General features: G+C 41.8%; 1 protein-coding gene across 6 annotated transcripts in view; it reads left to right on the forward strand.

Annotated features, from left to right (window-relative positions):
- The window catches only part of PPFIA1 (PTPRF interacting protein alpha 1), an 87,290-nt gene that overhangs the window by 17,603 nt on the left and 46,726 nt on the right, over nt 1-22,961 (forward strand). For all 6 annotated transcript variants that reach the window (XM_084632295.1, XM_084632293.1, XM_084632291.1 and 3 more), the window contains exons 3-11: nt 10,217-10,318; nt 11,711-11,875; nt 14,808-14,882; nt 15,386-15,487; nt 15,714-15,935; nt 17,433-17,579; nt 20,035-20,169; nt 21,536-21,619; nt 22,282-22,413. In XM_084632295.1, the coding sequence (XP_084488421.1) occupies nt 10,217-10,318; nt 11,711-11,875; nt 14,808-14,882; nt 15,386-15,487; nt 15,714-15,935; nt 17,433-17,579; nt 20,035-20,169; nt 21,536-21,619; nt 22,282-22,413 (1,164 nt within the window). The remainder of the gene's footprint in view (nt 1-10,216; nt 10,319-11,710; nt 11,876-14,807; nt 14,883-15,385; nt 15,488-15,713; nt 15,936-17,432; nt 17,580-20,034; nt 20,170-21,535; nt 21,620-22,281; nt 22,414-22,961) is intronic.

A 22,961-nucleotide genomic window follows, 5' to 3' on the forward strand; every position in this document is an offset into this window, starting at 1 on the left:
TATGTTGTATTCAAATATTGGACATAGTTTAATCTTTGATATCTTTTTGGATAAATGAAGCTTCTGCTGTACTGTATTGTCCATTCAGATGAATATGAGGTCGTTGACCCTTGAGTCTGTCATTCTAGAAGATTTGAATTTGATTTGTTTTATAGGTGTAAAATAATGTAAGTTGTAGTGACTTTAGAGTATGTGTAGCATAGTAACTTAAAAATATTTGCAAAAAGAAAAGGAGTACTTGTGGCACCTTAGAGACTAACCAATTTATTTGAGCATAAGCTTTCGTGAGCTACAGCTCACTTCATCGGATGCATTATGCTCAAATAAATTGGTTAGTCTCTAAGGTGCCACAAGTACTCCTTTTCTTTTTGCAAATACAGACTAACATGGCTACTACTCTGAAACTTAAAAATATTTGTGATTTAGTCGTGTTTGACATTAGAGGAAGTGTATAGAAACTATTTTCAGTCCTTTACAATGTTTGCTTAAAGACGGAGGCTTGCCTTCTAATAAAAGAGCAGGATGAAAATAAGCTTATATCCATCATATGAATGGATGTATCAGTAAAAGAAATTTTAAGTGTATTGGCAAGACAGCATATTCTGTGGGCTTTCCTAGTCACATGAGGAAGGGTCTAGTTCTTCTCCATCGATTTTTACTGCACATTAGAAGCAAGAGAGTTGAGTAATGTCTAGACTACCCCCCACCTCCCTCCTAATTCCCCTTTAAAGTGTGGGGAGAGAGGAGGATTACAGTGAAGTGATTGTATTTATTCTATAGCTTCTTTAGACCTATACTCAAAATATTGTACTTAAATTGAGCATTACATAAAGATATACAAGAAGGAAAAACATAAATTTCTAGAAAAACAAACTGCATCTTATGTGTCTTTATTAAATGCCTAAAAACTTCATTAATGCAGAGTTAAGTTTGCCCAGTGATGACTCTCATGTCTTTCTTGAATGTAGAGAGTGGCTAAACAAAAATCTCTGAAAACCAGGAAATGAAGCATTAAGGTAATGTACACTTAAATCTTTGAAAACCAGGAAATAAAAAGTTAAGGCAAATGATGCCCCCACGGTGCAACTGCAGCACTGCCCCGTTGAAACTTGCAACAGCTACTGCAAATTGTTTAGTAGGGCTAGTATGAAGCTAGCAAAGAAAGTGGTGGATTCTCCATCTCCTCAAGTCATGACTGGATGCCTTTCAGAGACTTTACTCAAACACAAGGTACTAGGCTCAGTACAGTAGTAAATGGATGAATTTATCAGGCCTGTTATGTAGGAGGTCAGATTAGCTGATCTAACGATCCGTTATAATCTCTCAAATCCATGAATCTGCAATAAGTAGACATGAGGAAGGACTAGGCAGGGGCAGGCAAACTTTTTGGTCTGAGGGCCACATCAGGTTTCCAAAATTGTATGGAGGGCCGGTTAGGGGAAGCTGTGCCTCCCGAAACAGCCAGGCATAGCCCGGCTCACGCCCCCTGACGACTCCCCCAGGACTCCTGGCCCATTCAGCCCCTTCTGTCTCCTGGTGTCCCATCCCCCCCCCCCCCCCCCGGGACCCCTGCCCCATCCATTCCTCCCGGACCCCTTGCCCCCTGACTGCCTCCTGCTGTCCCATCCAACCCCTCCTCTCTTTCCTGACTGCACACCCCGGGACCCCTGCTCCATCTAACCGCCCCTGGAACCTCTGCCCCTGACTGCTCCCCGCCACCCCATCCAACCCCCCTGTTCCCTGTCCTCTGATCGCTCTGACCCCTGCCCTCTATCCAACCCCCCTGCTCCCTTACCGCGCTGCCTGGAGCACCGGTGGCTGGTGGCGCTGCAGCCATGCCGCCCAGAGCACCAGGACAGGCAGCCATGCCGCCCAGCTGGAGCCAGCCACGCCACTGCACAGCACAGAGCACTGGGCCCAGCAAGAGCTCGCAGCCCACCGCCCACAGCATTGCGCCAGTGGTGCAGTGAGCTGAGGTTGCGGGGGAGGGGGAACAGCAGGGGAGGGCCCTGGGGCTGGCCTCCTGGGCCAGCAGCTCAGGGACCGGGCAGGAGGGTCCCGCAGGCATGCCAGCTGTCGTCTTTGTTCGGTATAGCTGAGAAGTGATGCAGGGATTAGCTGGAGCAGTCTGGGAGAGCTGTGACTGATATGAAGAAATGATAAATTTTGAAGGTTGTGTCAGTAGAGGAGCACAAGGGTATCTTCTTGCCATAAGGAATGTCAGCAGCCTGGTGGAAAACATGGCAGTGATCTCCAGGGTTTTGTGAATGGTAAGTGAAGGCAGTATCTCAGAAGGAATCTTCAGGGCACAAGTGAAGGGGCTGTGGGTGCGGTTGTATGGTGTAGGCATAGTGTTTAAGTGTAAGTAGATCCTGTTTGCCCCACCTGGCCTAAAGTTTTGCCTTAACAAAGAGAAGATATTAAACTTCTTTCTGCAGATCTCAAGTGCTGTCTTCCCAAAGCATTCTGTAGCATCTTTAAGGATAAAGCGCTAAGGCTATGTCTCCCCTAGAGAGCTTACAGGGGCACAGTTGTATTGATGCAGCTGCACTATTGTAAGATCTCTAGTGTAGCCGCTCTATGCTAGTGGGGGAGAGCTCTCCTGTCGATATAATTAATCCATCCAATCCATGCGGTAATAGCTATGTTGGTGGGAGATGATCTCTCACCGTCATAATGCTGTCCACACCACCGCTTATGTCTGTGTAACTTATGTTGTTCTGGGGTGTTATTTCACATCCGAGTGACATAAGTTATATTGACATAAGCGGTAGTGTAGACATAGCCTAATATTCATAGCTCAAAGAGAGAAGTGTTAAAGTTACATTGCAGGGGTGTCATTTACCCTTTTTCTTCATATCTTGGTTTTCAGAGGCTTCAGTTTAGCCACACGCTACATTCTCGAAGGTCTCAAGGCAACACTGGGCAACCTTAACTTTGTGTTAAAGTTTTGGGTAATTTAATTTCCTTGTTTAAAAAAAAAAAAAATTGTCAGCACCCAGTGTACCACAACCCAGCTCTCCCTCTCTGTTGCTTCTGGCTTTTTGGCAGTGATTACCCAGCCACAGGCTGCACTGGACACATATAAGTCCATTTGCTGTGCCTGCATGATCTGCTTGTGTCCCATTTCTCTGCCTATCCAGCACAGTCTGGTTCTTGCTCTTGATTCAGCCTTCCCCACCATGGAGAGGTAGGCATCAGCACAGCATCTGCAGGTTTAGAAGCTGAGGAGATTGTGTAGGGCAGGGGTGGCCAACCTGTGGCTCCGGAGCCACATGCGGCTCTTCAGAAGTTAATATGCAGCTCCTTGTATAGGCACCGACTCCGGGGCTGGAGATACAGGTGCCAACTTTCCAATGTGCCGGGGGAGGGTACTTACTGCTCAACCTCTGGCTCTGCCACAGGCCTGAAACCCACTCCACCCCTTCCCTCCCCTGAGCCTGCCATGCCCTTGCTCTGATTGGCTGCCAGTGGGCAGGAGGCGCTGGGAGCTGATGGGGGAGCTGCTGACGTATTACTGTGGCTCTTTGGCAATGAACGTTGGTAAATTCTGGCTCCTTTTTAGGCTCAGGTTGGCCACCCCTGGTGTAGGGACTAATATAGAGTTAGTGGAAATCTTCTGAAATGGAGACAGACATGAGGGGGACATTTTTGTTGAGTGATTGAAGAGACAGGTGAAGCTATTCCAATATCCTCTGCTGCATAGCTCTGGCTCAGAATAATTAAAACAGCAATATATTAAAAGGGTTGCATTTTTAAAATGTTCGTAACTTTCTTCTCAACATTATTAGATCTGTCCTCAGAGGATTAAATATATAATTATTTTGAATGTCAGATGGAAAATTAAAACTGGTTTGCTTTTTAAAAGGTTGATAGTTTTAAAAAACATGTAAGCTGTTATCTAAATAGTTGCGTAAGACAACAATTTGCTTGATTTTTATTCAGGTGTTTCAAGTTGTATTCAACTTCGGGCTGAGAGGTAAAACTGCAAAAGTTTTTGTGAAAGATAAGTGATGAAGATAGGTATTGGAATGAAAAATAACTTTTGTGATTGTGTTATAGTCCTGTTGGTCCCAAAGGTTAGATAATTTTTCACAATATCTATTTAAATCCATTTTGTTGTTAAGAATTCTGTTTGAAGCTTTAAGTGGGATGTGTCAAACTCTTGGCTCATGTTAGTGGGTTTGACTGGTTTGTGACACAAGTAATTTACTACAACCTACTTGCTGCATTCCTATGTGCTTAATTATTGACTAATTTATCTTCAGTATTGAGAGATCTCAAAATAGGTTTTTATTTTAAATGTTTAAGGGAAAAAAAGCTAGTTTGATATCCACATTCCATTCTGAACTCTTCTATTCAGCTATTTTTTAAAAAAATCCTTTTTATTGTGCACATTTTAAAAAAACCTTGAGATTAAGAAAAAAATTGAATGTAGACATGTTTCACTGTTTTCAGCTGTAGATAGAACTGCTCACAGTGTAAAATTTTAATTTCAAAAAGAAAAAAGAGCCTACTCAGCTAATGGTTGAAGTCATATATTTCCTTCCTCAAAAATTATCTATTTTGAAATGTATTCTGCCCCCTAGGGTAACAGTGTGTAAGTTTCTGTAAGTTCTTTTCTGAGAAACATACTTTGTTCTAATCACAATAGAAACTCACAAGATGAAATTGAAAAATAATGGCAAAAGTAGAGAGATTTACTGAAGTTCTCCCATCAGCAATAGTGGAGATACTAAATTTTTCTCTTATAAAACCAGCAACAACATCATATGGAGGGAGTGTTGTTTTATCCTGGCTTTGTAAAATTCTATTGGATAGTGCTAAATAAAGATGTGTCTTTTTACACGAAAATGATAGCCTGAACAGCTATTTATGCAAATCTGGCATAAACTGCATTTTATCGTTTACCACTTTGTCATGTGTTTTTGAGTTTAGTAGTACAGATAGGTATGTTTGTTGCATTACGCATGTTTCAGACTATAATCCTAGTATTCTCTTTAATGTGCAAGGTGCAAAAACCAATTAACCTATATACTCTATTTGCATGTAGCTATACAGGCAGAACCAGACTTGTCAGTCACTGATAAGAGAAGGTGTGGCTAGCTACCCTGAATAGCCTGCCAGTTTTTCATTCTGCCTCTGACTATAAGAAGGTTTGGCAGATCTGTGGCTGCATAACAAAACAACCAACCAACTTTGGCCACACAAAACAAACAAACAACTTTGGCCATACATTTGCCTTCTGTAGCTGTATTTCTGGTTCTTTCTCAACAATGGGATTTAATGGCCTATCTGCTGCTTAGACACTATTGGTGCATCCCCTCCTCTCCCACTGTTGTGGAGTACAGTATGGGGGGGAGGGGATAAAAGACAAGGAAATGGGGAAACCACTGTCTGCTCTACTCCACTTGTGGAATACCTAGATAGGGATCTTTGCATGTTCTGTGATTGGGATACCTGCATTTCTCAGCAGTGCTAGACATGGCAGGACATATTCATGAAGTTCCTCCCCCAAGCTAGAAGCAGCAAATCTGGACCCTGAGCAGTAGGAACCTGGAGCAGGTTTCAGACCCCTCTCCCTGCATGACAGGGGAAAAAGGGATACAAGAGGACTCCTCTATGGAACAGGACAAATCTTCCTAGATGGCAGTTTGCATTAGTGTTACCATCTTTCAGGTTCACAAAAAGAGGACACTGCTGGAGAGCATGGAGGGAGCTGAAAAGGGGGTTACAGTTTGTGGGAGTGCTAGACGGGGTATATTCACCTCACTCTTGAGGTGGGAGACAGTGTGGTGTGGCTCCCTGTCACAGTGGCAGGGCAGCTGGCCCAGGCCCGGGATGCAACACCAGCTGTCTGTCAGCACCTCTGTGTCTCTTCCCCTCCCCAGAAGTCCTGGGAGCCCAGGCTCCATGAGCTTCCTGGCTCTGCGAAAGCTTGATACAAAATGCGTTTGACTTTCTAAACAAAACTTTTGGAATTCCGATTCTTCAGGAAACTTCAACATTTCATTTATCTTTCTGTTCCAGACATTTTTTTTTGGAAACTCGGAATTTCCTGTGGATTGAGAATTCCAGTTTCCAGCCAACTCTAATAGTTATAACTCAGCTATTTGAGAACTTCCTTTTTCTTCCCATGTTGTCATTTTAGTAATGGAATGAGGGAATGGTTGTGTGCTTTCTGTTTGGCGTTATTAATGAAGAACTTGTAAGGACACGTTTTGCTTTAGTAAGGTCTGCATCTTGGCAGCATTAGAAGGTTTTAATTTATGTAGGCAACTTAGAATGAACAACATCTGAAATACATCTTTGTGTTTTTGATTGTGTATTCCGTATCAGGTTTTCATTAAATGTATTAAACTGTCCTAATGAAGTTTTATCATCCTCCTGCTTGAAAATGGCAAAAAGAATTTAATTGTCATGCAACAAGAGTAAAGATGTTTTGCTTTTCCTATTTTGTTAAAGGAGGACTCCCTTTTTCGTCAAACGGAGCAATCTTTTATGATTGACTTAAAAAAGCCATTTGAACTTCACTCTCAGTAGTAATCTGAATTGTTTTTCCACTGAATAGACTTTTTTTTTTTTTTTTTAAGAGGGAGGGTTCATGATAGTCATGGATTGTATGTAATTGATGACAGTGATACCACTATTGGTTTTTGTAGTGACTTTTAGCAGTCTAATGTGTCAGGAGTCCCAGGAGCATATGCCACAGAAGTTATTTTTTGTGGTTTTTTTCCAATCCCATGTATCTTTTGGATACAGTTTACAGAATGAAGCTTTGTCTACACTGCCAATTGAACGACAAAACGTTTGTCATTCACAGGTGCTTAAAAAAGGCCCTCCCCTACCCTGAAAGACACAAGTTTTGCTGCGGCAAGTGGCAGTGTAAACGTTGGCAGTGTAAAAGTGGCAGAAGCGCTCTCCTGTCGACAACGCGAACCCCGCTCACAAACAGCGTTTACACTGCCCGACGTGTCACTAAAAGGTGTGTTGTGTAGACAAAGCCTTGGGCTCTGAAACTTTTGTACATCAGCTTTGAGTCTGCCTGTTTTAGTTGCACATGTTAACATTGTAGTAGTGATGTTTTAGGTAGAGCTGAGGCGTCCTTTCAAAGGAATTTGTTTTCAGGCATGTCTAGCTTAATTCAAAACAGCTTTGTATTAAAACTTTAGACTTAGGGCTTGGCTACACTTGCAGATGTATAGCTCCAGGAGTTAAACCAGCCCTTGGAGACAGCAACGGGGAGAGTGCTGCCATGTGTTCACACTGTCAGTTGCAAGCGCAGTGGCATGGCCATATTTGCGGCACTTGCAGTGGCATTTGGAGCAGTGCATTGTGGACAGCTATCCCACAGAGCACCTCTTCCCATTCTGTACTGGCGCTGTGGCTTGTGGGAAGGGGGAGGAGGGTGCATGACATCCTGGGTCCTGTCCCAGTGCCCCATGATGGATCGCTTCCATCTAAATATGGTGCCATCTTTAAGTGTTTTTTGTACTGCACACTCTGTCTTCCCTTTCGGTCTGCGGGAGTGGATCCCAAACTGCTGAGAAATATGCTGATGGGTCTCGCCAGCACGTCACGAATTGCATTCAAGTTACTACTTATGCTACAAAGTGACAGTGAGGAGTCCGACGATGATGTCGACACGCATAACGCATACGACACGAGATTACTTGTGGCATTCACGGACATGCTTACCGCCATGGAGCACCGCTTTTGGGCTCAGGAAATAAGCACTGAGTGGTGGGATCACATTGTCATGCAAGTCTGGGATGACGAGCAGTGGCTGCAGAACTTTCAGATGAGGAAAGCCACGTTTATGTGACTCTGTGCTGAGCTCACCCCCACCCTGTGGCACAAGGAAATGAGATTGAGAGCTGCCCTGATGGTGGAGAAGCGCGTGGCGATTGCAATCTGGAAGCTGGCTACTCCAGACTGCTACCGATCAGTTGCTAACCAGTTCGGAGTGGGCAAGTCTACTGTTGGAATTGTGTTGATGCAAGAGTGCAGGGCCATTAATCGCATCCTGCTCAGAAGAACTGTGACTCTGGGCAACGTGCGTGACATTGTGGATGGCTTTGCACAAATGGGTTTCCCTAACTGCGGAGGGGCTATAGATGGCACGCATATTCCAATTCTGGCACCAGACCCCCTAGCTTCTGAGTACATAAATCAGAAGGGGTATTTCTCGATGGTTCTCCAGGCTCTTGTGGATCACCGTGGGCGTTTCATGGACATTAACATAGGTTGGTCTGGAGAGGTGCATGATGCACTCATCCTTTGGAACACAGGCCTGTTCTGGAAGCTGGGACTTTCTTCCCGGACCAGAAGATCACCGTAGGGGAAGTTGAAATGCCCATTGTGATCATTTGAGACCTTTAATGCCCTGGCTTATGAAAACGTACACAGAGAGCCTTGACAGCAGCAAGGATCTGTTCAACAGGCAGAGTCAGTGCAGAATGACTGTGGAGCATGCTTTTGGTCATTTTTGGTTGCCGGGGGCCCCTATACTCAACACTGTCCCCACATTTTCCACAGGATGGGTTTGTCCTGGAAGATATCTTGCTGCTGAGGGTGACCTGGGAAGAAAGGGAGGGTCTTCCGCAACAATGCGGCTTCTGCCCTGGCCCTTATGTGGCTTGCCTGTATGCAGCAATGGTCCCCCCGTCTCTAATGGCACAGTGGCACGGACATGTTAGCCTTACTGGGACAAGGAGCACAGTAGCTCTGCCAAGGAACCTGCGCAAGTGGATTGCCCAGCTTCTGCAGGAGACCTTCAGTGAGATCACTGAGGCCGATTACCACGATGTGAGAGAGCACATCAACGCCCTATTCCACATCTAGGCATGCATGCAGCCCTAACCCTTCTTTCTGTAACCCTCCTCGTCCCAACAGCCCGTACCCAACAACTCCCTTCTCAAAATAAAAGCCGCTTACCTCATCTGCTGTTTGTTCTTCCCCAAGCACCGTCCACTGCGACTGGTTACCTTCCTCCTGGCTTGAAAACATGTCCTGGCTGCATGCATCTAGGGATACTAGGCCCCCCTCTGTCTCTGGGCCCCCCTCCTCCTCAGCACCCTCGCTTCCATTTTCTGCCTTCTGCCTTTTTGCACTCTGGGCTGTCATGGCCTCGGAATTGTCCATGGTGCTCTTCGGAGTGGAGGTGGGGTCGGCCCCAAATATCTCATCCAGCTCTTTGTAGAAATGGCAGGTCATGGGAGCAGCTCTGGAGCGGCAGTTTGCCTCCTGCGCTTTGTGGTGGGCATTCCGCAGCTCCTTCACTTTAACCCTGCACTGCATCCTGATCAAGGGCCATGACAGAAAGGGGCCATGACATCTGCCTGTAGGTATCTTAATTACTACAGCTGGAGCGCAGCTGGGACTGGACAGCTTCCTCCCCCCAAACACTGATGAGGTCCAGCACCTTGCCATTGCTCCATACTGGGGATTGCCTGGCGCGTGAAGGCATGGTCACCTGGAAAGCGCGGCAAGCACTCCACGCCTTGCTGAGCAAACAGGAAGGGGACTTTCAAAATTCCCAGAAAATTTAAAGGGCGGGTCTGACACCTTAGGGCAAGGCAGTAGAGTTCAAAGTTATGACCAGAGTGGCTAGAACAGGCATTGTAGGACACTTCCTGGAGGCTGATCAGAGCGCATTAATAGACCAGGTGTCCACACTGGCATCATGGTGCTCCAGCTGGGGCGCAGCAAGCTCTATGCTTCTCGTGGAGGTGGATTACCAGGGGTGCTCCAGCCGCAGGGTCCGCGCGCTCTAACTGCCTTGCCAGTGTGGACGCCTCTGGAGTTAGGGCGCTTGGGGCTGATTTAATGCGCTCCAACTTGCAAGTGTAGACAAGGCCTTAGTGTATGTGTAGTCCTCAATAAACAGTATATTTTGCTAGGCTTGAAAAGTTTTTAAGAAAAAAGGAAATAAAAGCACAGATAATTAAAGTGACTTGACGCATACCACACGAGATTATTCACATACTGAGGAGAATCCATGTCTCTTGACTTCCAGTCATGAGCCCTGTTTCCTGGAAAACATCACCCCTCTTCTAGCATCACCATCCCCTTCCTGGATAAACTTTTTCCTTAGATGTGTTGAATAAAAATAATTGATTACAACTTTACTGAACTACTTATTGTGGTAATAATTAATATAATTGGGTTGCACACCGTTTATGATACTGATGTATTGTTGTTTGCTTTCTTCCAGGAGTTTGCAGCACTTACTAAAGAGCTTAATGTATGCAGGGAACAGCTCCTTGAAAGGGAAGAAGAAATTGCTGAACTGAAAGCAGAAAGAAATAATACAAGGGTTAGTTACTTGTCTGATCTCTATTGATTATTGCCATCTGTGGCTGGCTTACCACCCAGAGCCGGTCTGTCCCTCTTTTTTGGCAGGCCCTTTAAATTTTTCTGTCTAGCTCCACCTGGAGTGTCTGCAATATTGTTTGTTTTAAAATGAAATTACCTCAAATACAAAACAAGTGTCTCTGCTGGGGTGCTGTATTCTAGGCCTCACCAACTCAGTACTTGCTCTCCTGGGTTGGGAGGAGAGGTCAGCAAGCAAACAGTCCTTCCTGGATGATAACATCTGCTCTCACAGTGAGAACAGGGAGCTTTCTCTGCTATCCCCTACCTACCTGGGTTTTGTCTTGTTTGGTTGGATGATTGATTGAGTGATTAGGAGACAGGGAGCTACAAATATCTATACTACAAAAGTCTTGGCTTCAGGCCTTTAAATAGTCTCTCCAAGACTCTTTCCCTGAGACCGTTTCCTCTCTCCCCATGTCTGCCCCACTTCTCCCCAGGATATTTGGTCTGTTGAGACTCTTGGAATGGGGAGACACTTGACTCCATCCCCCTCGAATTCCTCTTTTACTTAAAGGACCAGTAAACCCCATTAAACCATCATTAAGGAAAATATAATTAATTGGAGAATTGAACTTAATATTGAGATTCCCTTCAGACTGTGTATCATGCTCTTATACACCAACTTAAAACTCAAAGATAAAAATTTGTAAATTCTTCTTTGAGTATTGTCCATATGGGTTCTCGCTGCTGGTACAATTGTGCCTCATATAAGGAAGTGACAGTATAGCAGTGTCTTTTAAGGCTGTGAATGCATCTTGTGTATATTCCAGCTAACGGCAGATAAAGGACTGCAGCTCTGACTGCCAGAGGGTTCCTTCATGATAAGGGATTCTGAATTAGCGTAAGACTCTGAAGTAGTGGAGCAGAAGTGCAGGTCATGGAGATCCACACAGTTCGTGCAACCATGGTTCGAGTAGTTGCTCCCCAACAACTTCTTCATATATTTCCTGTGTATAACCCAGTCCACGTGATTAGAAAGCAGTTCCCAGACTTGAAACAGACAAGGAACTGAGAAGTCTTATCGAAGCAAAGATTAATATGAAGCTCTGTCAACCTGGCATCTTACCTAGAGGCTAGGTCTGGGGAAGAATGCTGGGTAAAAGGGTGAACAGTGGTCCATGTTGCACCTCATCCATTTTATTAACTTTATACAAAGATATCACTGAAATGTTAAAGGCAAACAAATTAATATATTTAATCTTGAATTTTGATTCCTGGGTTGAAAGTTCTTAAATCAAACCTAATATTTTAGAAAGTAAAGTCATTCTAGTCTGATGTTCAAAACAGGTATAAACATCTTGTTCCTTATTTACTTTTTTTGTTTTTATTTCAGCTGCTTTTAGAACATTTGGAATGTCTAGTCTCCAGACATGAGCGGTCCCTTAGAATGACTGTTGTAAAGAGACAGGCTCAGTCTCCAGCAGGAGTTTCTAGTGAAGTTGAAGTTCTCAAAGCACTAAAATCATTATTTGAACATCACAAAGCCCTTGATGAAAAGGTAACGAAGTGTGCCAACTAATTGCCCCCCGTCCCGTCCCGTCCCCGTTCCCCTGGCCAAAGTGTGGAACTAATAACTTTTGCTCGTGCAGTTTTCAGAAGTTAGGTTCTTTGACTATGCCGTATCTGCTTTAAGAAAATGTACACTAGTGTAACTATACTGATGCAGTTACTTCAGTACAACCTCCTAATATAGATGTGCTGTACTAAAGCAAATCCAGTGTAACTAACTTAATATAGTAACATACCAATGTAAGCTGCATTAGTGTAAAAAGCCCTACTTTGTGCTCATGCAACATATCTACATTAGGGGTTTTCACACTTATTTTCTTGTATTACAGTAACACATAAAAGGCATCATTGATTAGGTACTGTACACACAAAGTAGAAGACAATGGACAACAGGTGGTCACAACAAATAGACAGTGGGAGCACAGAGTAACAATGCTGAAGCTTATGCTCAAATAAATTTGTTAGTCTCTAAGGTGCCACAAGTCCTCCTTTTCTTATTGCTGACAGTTGTGGTTAGAGAAATAAACAGCAGTTTATAAACCATTGTCAAGTGTTTTGTAGTCATCATGGTATAGGTGAGTTTTAAGGAGAATAGTGTGGTGTGGCTATGTGGCTTGGCTATGTGGCTTTTTGCAGGGTGCTGTTCCCATGAAAAAGAAATGGCATGGGAGAAAACAAACATGCATGCTGGAAAATTTGACACAGGCAATCAAGGCTGGCATCGCTGATGGAGAGAAAATAGAGATCAGTCTGATCTGAGGCCACAGTGGGCATTAAAAATGAAAACAAGTAGTTTGTACTTGATGTTGTGGGAAAGGGAAGCCAGTGAAATGATACAAACAAAATGATGGTGTGGTTGAAACAACAAACCAGGAAGACTTTTTTTTTTCCCCAGCAAGAGTTTTAATGAATTTAAGAGGACAGAGACAGGTAAGCTGGCATTTATCAGTGTTGGAGGAGGAAATTAGGGACGAGAGAGACAGGAGAAAGGGAAATGTGATGGTTGTGGATAGCAGAGACATTTTTTATAAACAGGGTTTGGGTATTCCATTTGGACTGGAGAAAAAAGGTGAAAGGGAAGTTGCTGGGGGAGGAACTCAGAGAGGTGGTGATGATGATAGGGAAGGTTCAGGGAGCAGTTGGAGTCAGACGGAGTTGGGGTGGGTGTTACCAGATTCAAACAGAAAAAGGCAAGAGAGAAGGGGAGGTATGATTTGTGAGAGTAGGAGTGAGGAGGTGGTGGAATGGGACAGGAAGAACAGAAGAGTGAAAAGCTGATGAGAGTAACATAGGGAGAGGGTAGAATGCAAGGGGAGATGAAGTAGGGGAAGGGAGAGAAAAAGGGAGATAAATGCAATGCAGAGAAATGGTAAAGTTAGAGATGAGAGCAAAAAGTGTAGAGTGGTACCAATAATCAACAGTGCAGTGTGGTTACAAGGAATCTACTGATTCCTACTGTCTCTGTTCCTAATCACGAATACAAAATTATATAAATAATCAAATGCTCAAGGGACAGTTACTTGTGTATGTAAGTAGTTAAATGAGAGAAATTAGTAGCAGTGTAGTAAGTGGCTCCGTACTTAAGGTGAACAATTACACCAGGCCCAGACAAGGCAGATCAAAGAAGCAGTTAAGTGAACTAGTGAGTGAGTCGGTCAGGAGGTGATGATAATTACCAGTTCAGTCAGTGCAGTCAACAGGGAAAGCAAAAACATGTTTTCATAGAATATCATAGAATAGACTAGGTCATCTAGTCCAACCCCCTGCTCAAAGCAGGACCAATCCCCAATTTTTGCCCTGATCCCTAAATGGCCCCCTCAAGGGTTGAACTCACAACCCTGGGTTTAGCAGGTCAATGCTCAAACCACTGAGCTGTCTCTCCCCCCCAGTGTTGTGAAGTCGTTACGCCTTTCTGTACGCTCTACTTGGTTGGAGTTTGAGTGTGCTGCTGCTTCTTGCTGCAAGAGCAGCGAAGATAGGATGGTGGCTGCTCTGGGGCTGGGGGAGTCATGCTGCATCTGGGGAAGATTTAAAGAATAAAATCTCTTCAAGGAGCTTATTTGCACTGGTGTTACACTTCTGTGTAAATTTTCTTAATGTAGAAAATTCATTCATTCTACCCCTTCATCTGCACATGCTCTTCATTCTTCATAGCCTCACTTTCATCCCACTCTTCCTTTCCCTGGTCCACACATCCTTTCCCTTACATTGACAGCATATGTGTGTAATAGAAGAAAATGAAAAAAGAAGGAAAGATAGTGAAGTAGGGCTAGAAAGGGAGGGACGGGGAAAAGCTCCTCTCTGCCCCCGCCAACCCTGGATTTGTTACACAGGAGGAAGCTGGTTAAAGGGGGAATCCTGGAGCTCCTCAGTTTACCTGTGCATTGGGCCTTCTACCATAGAGCTCAGCTGTGCAAATGGGCGCAGCTTAAGATAAACCCCACTCCCAACTAGCAGTTTGATTCCTAAATTTTGTGTCTAGTAAAATGCTTATTTCTTATAACTTGCAAATTCTATAAATTGAAATCATTAACTTTTCCTTAGATAATACAAACATTACAGGTCTTTGAGTGTTCCTTACAAGGGGGAGGTATATTTTAAATACACAGAATTTAGTCTAGGTTTAAAAGGTGGCAGCAAGTGGAGTTCACCTGCCCAATGGAGAAGTTCTGACTCCTTGTTAGGTAAAGTGTCAGTCAAAAGTTTATCTTAAAATCTTAGTCAGTTTTCCAGAAGATCCTTTCTGTGATGCTTGTTAAAACTTCAGAATTTGATGGTGTAAGTCATTGACACTGGTGGAGCAATTAAGCATGTTGAAATGGGAAGCCATAGTGCTAGGCATATAACATTTTTGTCTTGTGTTCACAGTTGCTCAGTGCTAAGATAGCTATAAGATTGTTACTGATGACTTTATTTTTCAGGTAAGGGAAAGATTACGAGTAGCACTTGAAAGATGTAGTTTATTGGAAGAAGAACTAGGTACTACGCATAAAGAGGTAGGTCCCTATAGTAAAATAAAATTTTGGGGGATGTTTGGGTGGAAGAATTTATTCCATAGCATCAAATCAGCATTTTTCCAAATATTAGTATATGCAGATGATTCTTAAAGTTATTTACTAGTAGTTTTTTGTTTAGTTAGATCCCAATTGGATGAGTTTGATTTCACTTTAGTTTTTGTTGATAGAAGTCTGTATAGGAACTATACATATGAGCTGATAATTCTGTCTCACAGATAGAATTTTTTCTGGTTTAAGACCAATGGCCGTAGCATAGCAGGCATGGAATAGGTTTTTAGCTGCCTGTATTACATCTTTGCCCATGCATCAGTCTCTTCTTTAAAACATTAATAATCTTCTAAAGATTAAATCAGTAAAATTCATTACTCCAAGCTTACTCATTTGCTTCAAAGTGAGGTTATTGTACTATGTTAGCTATTGCTTATGTGATAAGTGAAGTACAAAGTGAAATGTGCTACAGTTTTTTTTACTTTTGTTTTTAGTTAATGATTCTGAAAGAGCAAAACAATCAGAAAAGAACGCTAACTGATGGGGTGCTGGATATAAATCATGATCAGGAAAATACACCAAGCACAAATGGGAAGGTAAGGTTGTTTAACACTGACGGATTTTTTTTGTCGTGTATAGGTTGCAATATTTGTCCACTCTTAAGTATATAATTAAAGCACAAGGTAATTATTACAACTTTATTATTGGATAGGCTGCACAAACGAACTTTAATTAGCTTTGTTATATTGAAACAATATAGTATATTTCAAAGCTCCATGTAGTGTGGAAACTTAAGGTGGTGGTTTTTTTTTAATGTAATAGAGATCTTCTGATGGTTCTTCAAGCCACGATGAAGACCTTGCTAAAGTTATAGAACTCCAAGAAATCATAGACAAGCAGATCAACGAGCAAGGCCAAATGAAGGAACGTCTCACTGCTCTTTCTAGCAGAGTGACAGAGCTGGAAGAAGATCTTGACACAGCTAGAAAAGATTTAATAAAATCAGAAGAAATGAATACAAAGTTGCAAAGAGATGTACGAGAGGTGAGGAATGAACTGTGAAAGTCTCAGTAGTCCCAGCTAAGCCAGACGCTACGTGGGTGTACTAAGCCCTTTCCCTCTTATGGCGATAGGTGCTTAAGTCTGGGGTTCATGGAGATGCTACCTCATTTTAGCAGTCCATGGAGGGAATCTACCACCTGGATTTAGGCACCTAAATCCTGGATTTAGGCACCTAAGTGCCTCTTTGGATCTGGGCCTAATTGCTTAGCTCATTCCTGAGTGCTAATTTTCTTGATGTTGTATCGTTCAATTGTGTATTCTCAATTTTGTGTTTCTATTGTTTGCTAAAGTGATGGTTACTAATTAATTAGTAGAAACATTAACAATCTTGTAGGTGTCCTACATTCTGCCCTCTGGGCTGGAAGAAATGTATTTTGCTAATTGTCAGCTAGGGTCTAGACTTAGATCAAGGAAAATTTGGTGTTGCATATATGTAGCTACCCCAGGGGGAAAAAAGATGTGGAATTTATCCATGCTTGCTTTAGAATAGATGTTCTACCAAAAATTCATGAATACACAAATACGATAAACATTGCTATCTCTGTAATCCTCTAAGGGCAAGGCTACTCTAGGAATAAGAATAAAATTTAGATACCCTAACTTTTGTCAATTCTTTTTTTCCTTAAGTTAACTATAACAAATTGTTTGAAAAATGCCTAATATCTACAATATAAAACACTTCGTATTTTCAAAGATTTCAGAGTACAGAACATAATCCTCACAGTTTCTTTGATTTGTGGAACTTTGTGTAATAAGACCGACTGTTCTAAAGGTGATTTAAAGTGTACTTAAAAGAAGCTGGGAGATAACATTCAATGATATTTTTAAAATAAATTTTAGTCTGGAAATGTAAGCAGTGCTGTACACTATGCAAAAATAGACAATCTGGAAAAGATGTCAAAGCCTAACCCCAAATATTCAAACTTTAGTGCCTAAAATTAGGCTCTTAAATCCATATCTAGCTACCTAAATAAAGATCCTGGTTTTAAAGATACTGAGCTCCTGAAGCACATCTGAACTTTAGTGGGATTTAGGAGTACACAAAACCTTTAAAGATAGGACACTTTTTTAAAAATTTAATGGCTGAATATGAGTTTAAGAGCTGAATTTAAGGCTCCAAGTTAAAAAAATTTAAGTGCGTTAAGTTCAGTCTAACACACTATAAGGAAAACTACTCTAATATTGTAATAATTCTGAGGTGAATAACAATTAAGCATTCTGTAACTCACTACTTGACTCTGTGCTAGTCCTTTTTTTTATTTTAAAGTGAGTGTGTAATTTAATAACACAATTCTTCTAAGTAAATATTTCAACACCTTATACTTTCTCATTCTTACAGCACAATCAGTAAGTATGTTTGATAATCTGGGCTAAAACAGTATCATAGAATCATAGAATTCTATGATACTGTTTTAGCCCAGATTATTAAATAAATAATTCATAGCTTTTAGTGAGTAAATGTAGTTTCTCATAATATAGGCCATGGCCCAAAAGGAAGACATGGAAGAGAGAATTACAACTCTTGAAAAACGCTACCTCGCTGCACAGCGTGAAGCTACATCTGTGCATGACCTCAATGATAAACTTGAAAATGAAATTGCTAATAAAGACTCCATGCACCGACAGGTAATAATTTTAATTAAAATATTAAGAAAATTCTGTTCAATATATTCCTGATGAAGATGGTAATATTTAAACTATAGTAGTACCCAATGTGTGCTAAGGAACTTACTTTTTACGAGCAGTCATACTTTAAAAATAAGTCTAATGTGCTATGGTTGCCTGTGAAAGTCTGAGGTCAAAGTTAAGGTTGTATTTTAGATTGTTTTCTCTTTGAAGAATTGGAATTCCAATTTTATGTTGGAAATGAAAAGAATTTGTTGTGGAGGTGAGGAGTCTGTGTATCTGGGTATGATTATTAGTGAAAAGTGTTAATGTTCACTTGGAGGATGTTGTAATTCTAACTGGAGACTCTCTAAATGGTTGTGTTGAAAAGAAATGTAGTTAAGTATTCTTAACTAATAGTGTTTTGTGTGGAAATTCCATGATTTTGTTGTTGAGCAACAAATAATTAAACATTTTGACGTATAAAGCTTATGGCAGAGAAGGTTGTGCTCTTGACAGATCTTGGGGAGGCACACTGGTGCTGTCCTTTTGCATATTTTTGCATGTGTGTGAATTATAGCTGCTTTGGAATTAGTGGAGTGTATTATGTTAAAACTTTGCCTATGATTTCCCACTTTTATCAACCCCCCTCTAAGCTCCTATACTTGTTCACCTACATCTCTGCTTCTGCTGGTTCTCTGGGCTGCCCCATGCTTGATCCCTTTCTAGATCTCTTCTTCATGTACTGCAGCTTGCTTCATGCCCCTGGACTCCTTGGCTTGCTGGAGTAACTTTGAGCTCCATTTTTATAAAATGTTTGAAAGTTTAACAGGACAGGAGAGTGTGGGGTAGAGGTAGAAGGGAAGAGCTCCACTGCCCATCCCTTCTCAGCACCACTGTTCAACCCCACTGATTAATCCTAATGCTTGGCTGTTTCCTCCTTTTCCTGTCTCCCCACAATGACTAGTCTGCATCTCTTATTTCTGGTGTAGAGCCTTTATGAACCTTTTATCCTTATTGCCTCTGTGCATGCATGTCTCTAGCCCAGTGGTCCCCAAACTTTTCACATCGTGCCCCTATTTAGCCCTGCCTTCTTCCTCCTCTCTCCCTCCCTACCCCCGCCCCCGGGGAGCTGGGGCTGGAGCCATGGCCAGGTGCCAGGGACTGAGCTGGAGGCGGGGTTGGGAGCAGAGCTGAGGCTGGAGCCCGAGGCTGGGGGTGTCGCTGCAGCCAGAGGCCAAGGCTGGGGCCAGAGCTGAGGGCATAACTCGGCTGGGTGGTGCTTCCTTCCTGCCCTCCGTTGGGGCTGGCCTGGGCCCTGTCATGCCCCCCTGAATGTTTCTCAGTGTCCCCCTAGGGGGGCTTGCCCCACAGTTTGGGGACCACTGCTCTAACCTAGACTGAGCAAACCTGTGGGAGGCAATGGATATCATACCAGGACTCCCTTTGAATCTTAGCAGAGAGATAGCACAATAAGGTGAGCAGCTGGCTGATGGCTCTAGCTAAGGGTCTAGGAAGGGAAGCAGTTAGGTGAGTGGGGCTACCTGGAAGAGAGGACAGAATGAAGGAAAGTGGATTGCTTGGGGATTGAGAAAGTAGGTAGGGAGCAGGGTGTCCAAACTACGTTTCCCAGTAAACCCAGTTTGGTGGTGGCAGTGGAAATTCCAAGGGCAAAGGGTAAAATTAATTTGTACCTTGGGGAAGTTTTAACCTAAGCTGGTAAAAGAAAGCTTAGGAGGTTTTCATGCAGGTCCCCACATCTGTACCCTAGAGTTCAGAGTCAGGGAGGAACCTTGACAGGAACCATTTCTGATTTTGAATAATTTTGATCCATCTCTTTCCTTTGACTTAGACAGAAACAGTTGCACCAAATAATGCTCATCACTTTCTTTCTTTATTTTATTGAAAAAAGAAAACTGGTTTATGCCTGAGATATTTGTGTACAACTAAATTAATTTAAACTTTGAAGGGTTATAAGTCAGTCACTTAGCTAGAGGGAACAGAAGGAAACATTAAGTCATTTTTAACCTTAACTTCTAAAATACTGAACACATTTACTTTTAACTTTGCCAGAAAACTAAGTGTTTAGTGCTCATTTAGTGCTCATATAACTAATTTTACTTAAATAGCAAAGGAATTTGATCTCCTCTATAACTACAAACCTCTGCATAACCTTAAAATTGGATCCATAAGCAGTGCCTTCATGATAGTGTGCATGCTGTGGTTGTGTTTATGAAGGAATTCAATTTTTAGTGCAGTGAAATAGCACTTTTATTTGACAAACTTAATTTTAAAAGTTAGTTTGGGAAGCTGCTTTTCTCCTTTTTGTATTTGGAAAGTACAATCAATGCTGAAAAACTGTTTTCCATTAGTCTAATAAAGGAAGCTGTCTGTCTCTCTACTCCAGTATTTGATAAAGGAACAAGTAGCTACCATGTTAGTTGTAAATGGTGACTCTTGCATTCTCGATCTTTAGAGTGAAGATAAGAACAGACAGTTGCAAGAACGACTCGAACTGGCTGAGCAAAAGTTGCAGCAGACTTTGAGAAAAGCTGAGACTTTGCCTGAGGTGGAGGCTGAACTGGCACAAAGAGTTGCAGCACTTTCAAAGGTGGGACAGTAATTCACTGCATTGTGAGAGTGTCTCTTCTGTGGTCATTCCAACTATAGCAATTCTGTTCTCAGTCTTATTTTCACTGATTTTCCAAACAGAATCAGTAAAATGTTTTCTGTATTCTGTGCTTTCTGTTTATTCATTCTTCTAATTATCTAGCATATGTTCAAAATATTTAAATTCTAATGACTTCCTCTTTCTGTATTTCTATTATTGGGAGTTTGCTGTAGCAGCTTTTGTATCAGCTTTGTGTGTTGCATTGTGAAAATTGTTTCCTTTCCCTTTGCTGTTTGAATTACTATTTTTGTTACTGTATAGAACTGCTTTACTCCAGAAAGAATGTGCTGGGAGTCATTTAATACGATCAGCAACTTATGACTTGGCAGGGAAGAAGACAGTTTCTTCCTTTTTTTAAAATTAAGGCCATGTCTGCATTACAGCACTGCTGCTATGCCACAGTAGTGCCATCGTATAAACAATTCCTACAGCAACAGAAGGGGTTTTTCCATCGCTGTAGGTAATCTACCTCTCTTACCAGCGGCAGACAGATTGATGGAAGAACTCTTCTGTTGACCTAGCTGCATCGACACTGAAGGTTAGATGGGCATAGCTGTGGTGCTTAAGGGTATGAACTTGTCACACCCTGGAGTAGTGTATCTGTTGACCTAACTTTTAGGTATAGGCCAGGCCTAACCAAGGATTGAGCTGAAGATTTTAAGTAATGGGCAGTCAAATTTCAGCTTGCATTATATGTCCTTAAATTGCTGCAGGGAGAATAGCGGCTTATAGTATGAAGCAATAGTATGTCTAGTAGCTATAAATGGACTTCTTGAGTGTCTTTAAAGTCTGTTTTCATATTTTTTTTTCAATCTTTCCTATCCCTTTATTGGCTTTGTAGTCTGACCCTTTGTCTTCTCGGAACTCTGCTGCTAAAGAGGCTAAACTGTTGGAACTTGCCTCCAAGTTTAGGAAGGTAGAATTTGTACACGGGTCCTTGTTTCTGCTTGCCGCTTTCTGCTTTTTATGATTACTAACATAGGCAATGGGGATGAGGGTAGAGAGGAAATCCTGTGACAGGATTTGTACATTATTGCATTGTTGGAAATATGAATGTAAATTTTCCTGGTGAGAAGTCCATTGTCAGCAATGGTTGAACCATGAAATTCCGGTGTGGGAGGATTAATTGATCATCATTTAACCTAATGAGGATTCTTAGGTTCTGGTAGTAAGCTGTTTTGCACTTCATATAGACAAAAATGGCAGTTTGCACGCAAAAGCATGTTATGCATCCTGCTAGCACATCAGTCTTCAGTACATTCTTAAAGAGTTAAATACTAGTTCTAGTTTGTTTTCAAATTGACAGGCTGAGGAGAGACATGGCAACATTGAAGAACGGTTACGACAGATGGAAGCACAATTGGAGGAAAAGAATCAGGAATTGCAAAGGGTATTACAAAAATATTTTTTTGGTATAGAAATCAACCTGAAAAGTAAAACTCTGATCCCTTGCATGGTAGCCTGTGGTTGAGCTGGGCCTTCCCTTCTTCTATGTCCCACCTCTAATGTGGTGCTAAAAGTTGCAGCGAGGTTGGGGGATTTATGATGATTGTTAGTTGTTGCTCTTAATTAAAGTTAGTGAACTTGATTGTGAGCTTTGAGTTTCCAACTGAAATTTGAAATAAAATGTTGAAAAGTACCGGTCTACCACAATTTATTCTAATTAGATCTCCCTTCTCACAAAAAAAAAATCTTCTGTAGACATACTGAGTCAGCTGGCCTTGGAGTTGGCTCTGCAGGCTTTGAAATCGACTTAGTCACTATACTGTAAACTCACACTTGGAAGCCAGCGAATCTAGTACTTCTGATTATCTGAAGGTTTTGGGTATCTCTGAAGGCCTTTGGATGATCAAGGTATCTGGATTAATTCTGAACCTTTGAGGAAAGTGTCTTTCATTGGAGAAAATAAGGAGTTTGGGTTTGATGAGCCTTACAGTTTTAACAATCTGGAGATCTTTCTAAATGACACTTTTTTTTTAAAATGTTTTGTAGGACAGATAACTTCAACAGCTTTGAATTAATCATACTTTTAATGCTTCCTAAATAACTTAGGCTAGACACAGAGAGAAGATGAATGAAGAACATAATAAACGTTTATCAGATACTGTTGATAAACTTCTGTCTGAATCCAATGAAAGACTTCAGCTTCATCTCAAGGAAAGGATGGCTGCTCTGGAAGATAAGGTAGAAAATAATTTAATGTGATGATGAAAGTAGCTTAGAAGTTAATGAAATGTTTAGCAATATGCTTGTTACACATTTTACAATACATATATAATTTAGTCTTGTAACTTTATTTGTTAAATAATGTATCTTTTATCATAAACAACTTCCATTTAGAGACACTATCAGCATGACTTTTTGAAAATAGCTGATTCTTAGAAAACTAAGCCAATTTATCAAGAGTGCTTTCTATGTCCTAAACTTAATTCTTAGGGGATGGGGAGGGGGATTCCTTTAATTTTTTTTTAAAGGATTTTTATGCTTTCTATTGATGATTGGCGTTGTCCGTATAAACATGTTTGGTTTTGGGTCATACAAGAAGTCTGTTGCAGAGTCAGGAACAGAACACAGATCTTGAGTCCCATTCTTCTCCTATATCATTTGCCCTACTCCTCCTTTCCTGTCTAGTCCAACGTTTCCTGGATCATGGTGGTGATCCTGTCAGCTAGAGAAATATCATCTTTCCCTCACAGGAGAATGTCTACTTGACTATAAAAATGGTCACTGGA

Source organism: Lepidochelys olivacea (assembly GCF_965140295.1).
Source record: "Lepidochelys olivacea isolate rLepOli2 genome assembly, chromosome: 6".
NCBI lineage: Eukaryota > Metazoa > Chordata > Testudines > Cheloniidae > Lepidochelys > Lepidochelys olivacea.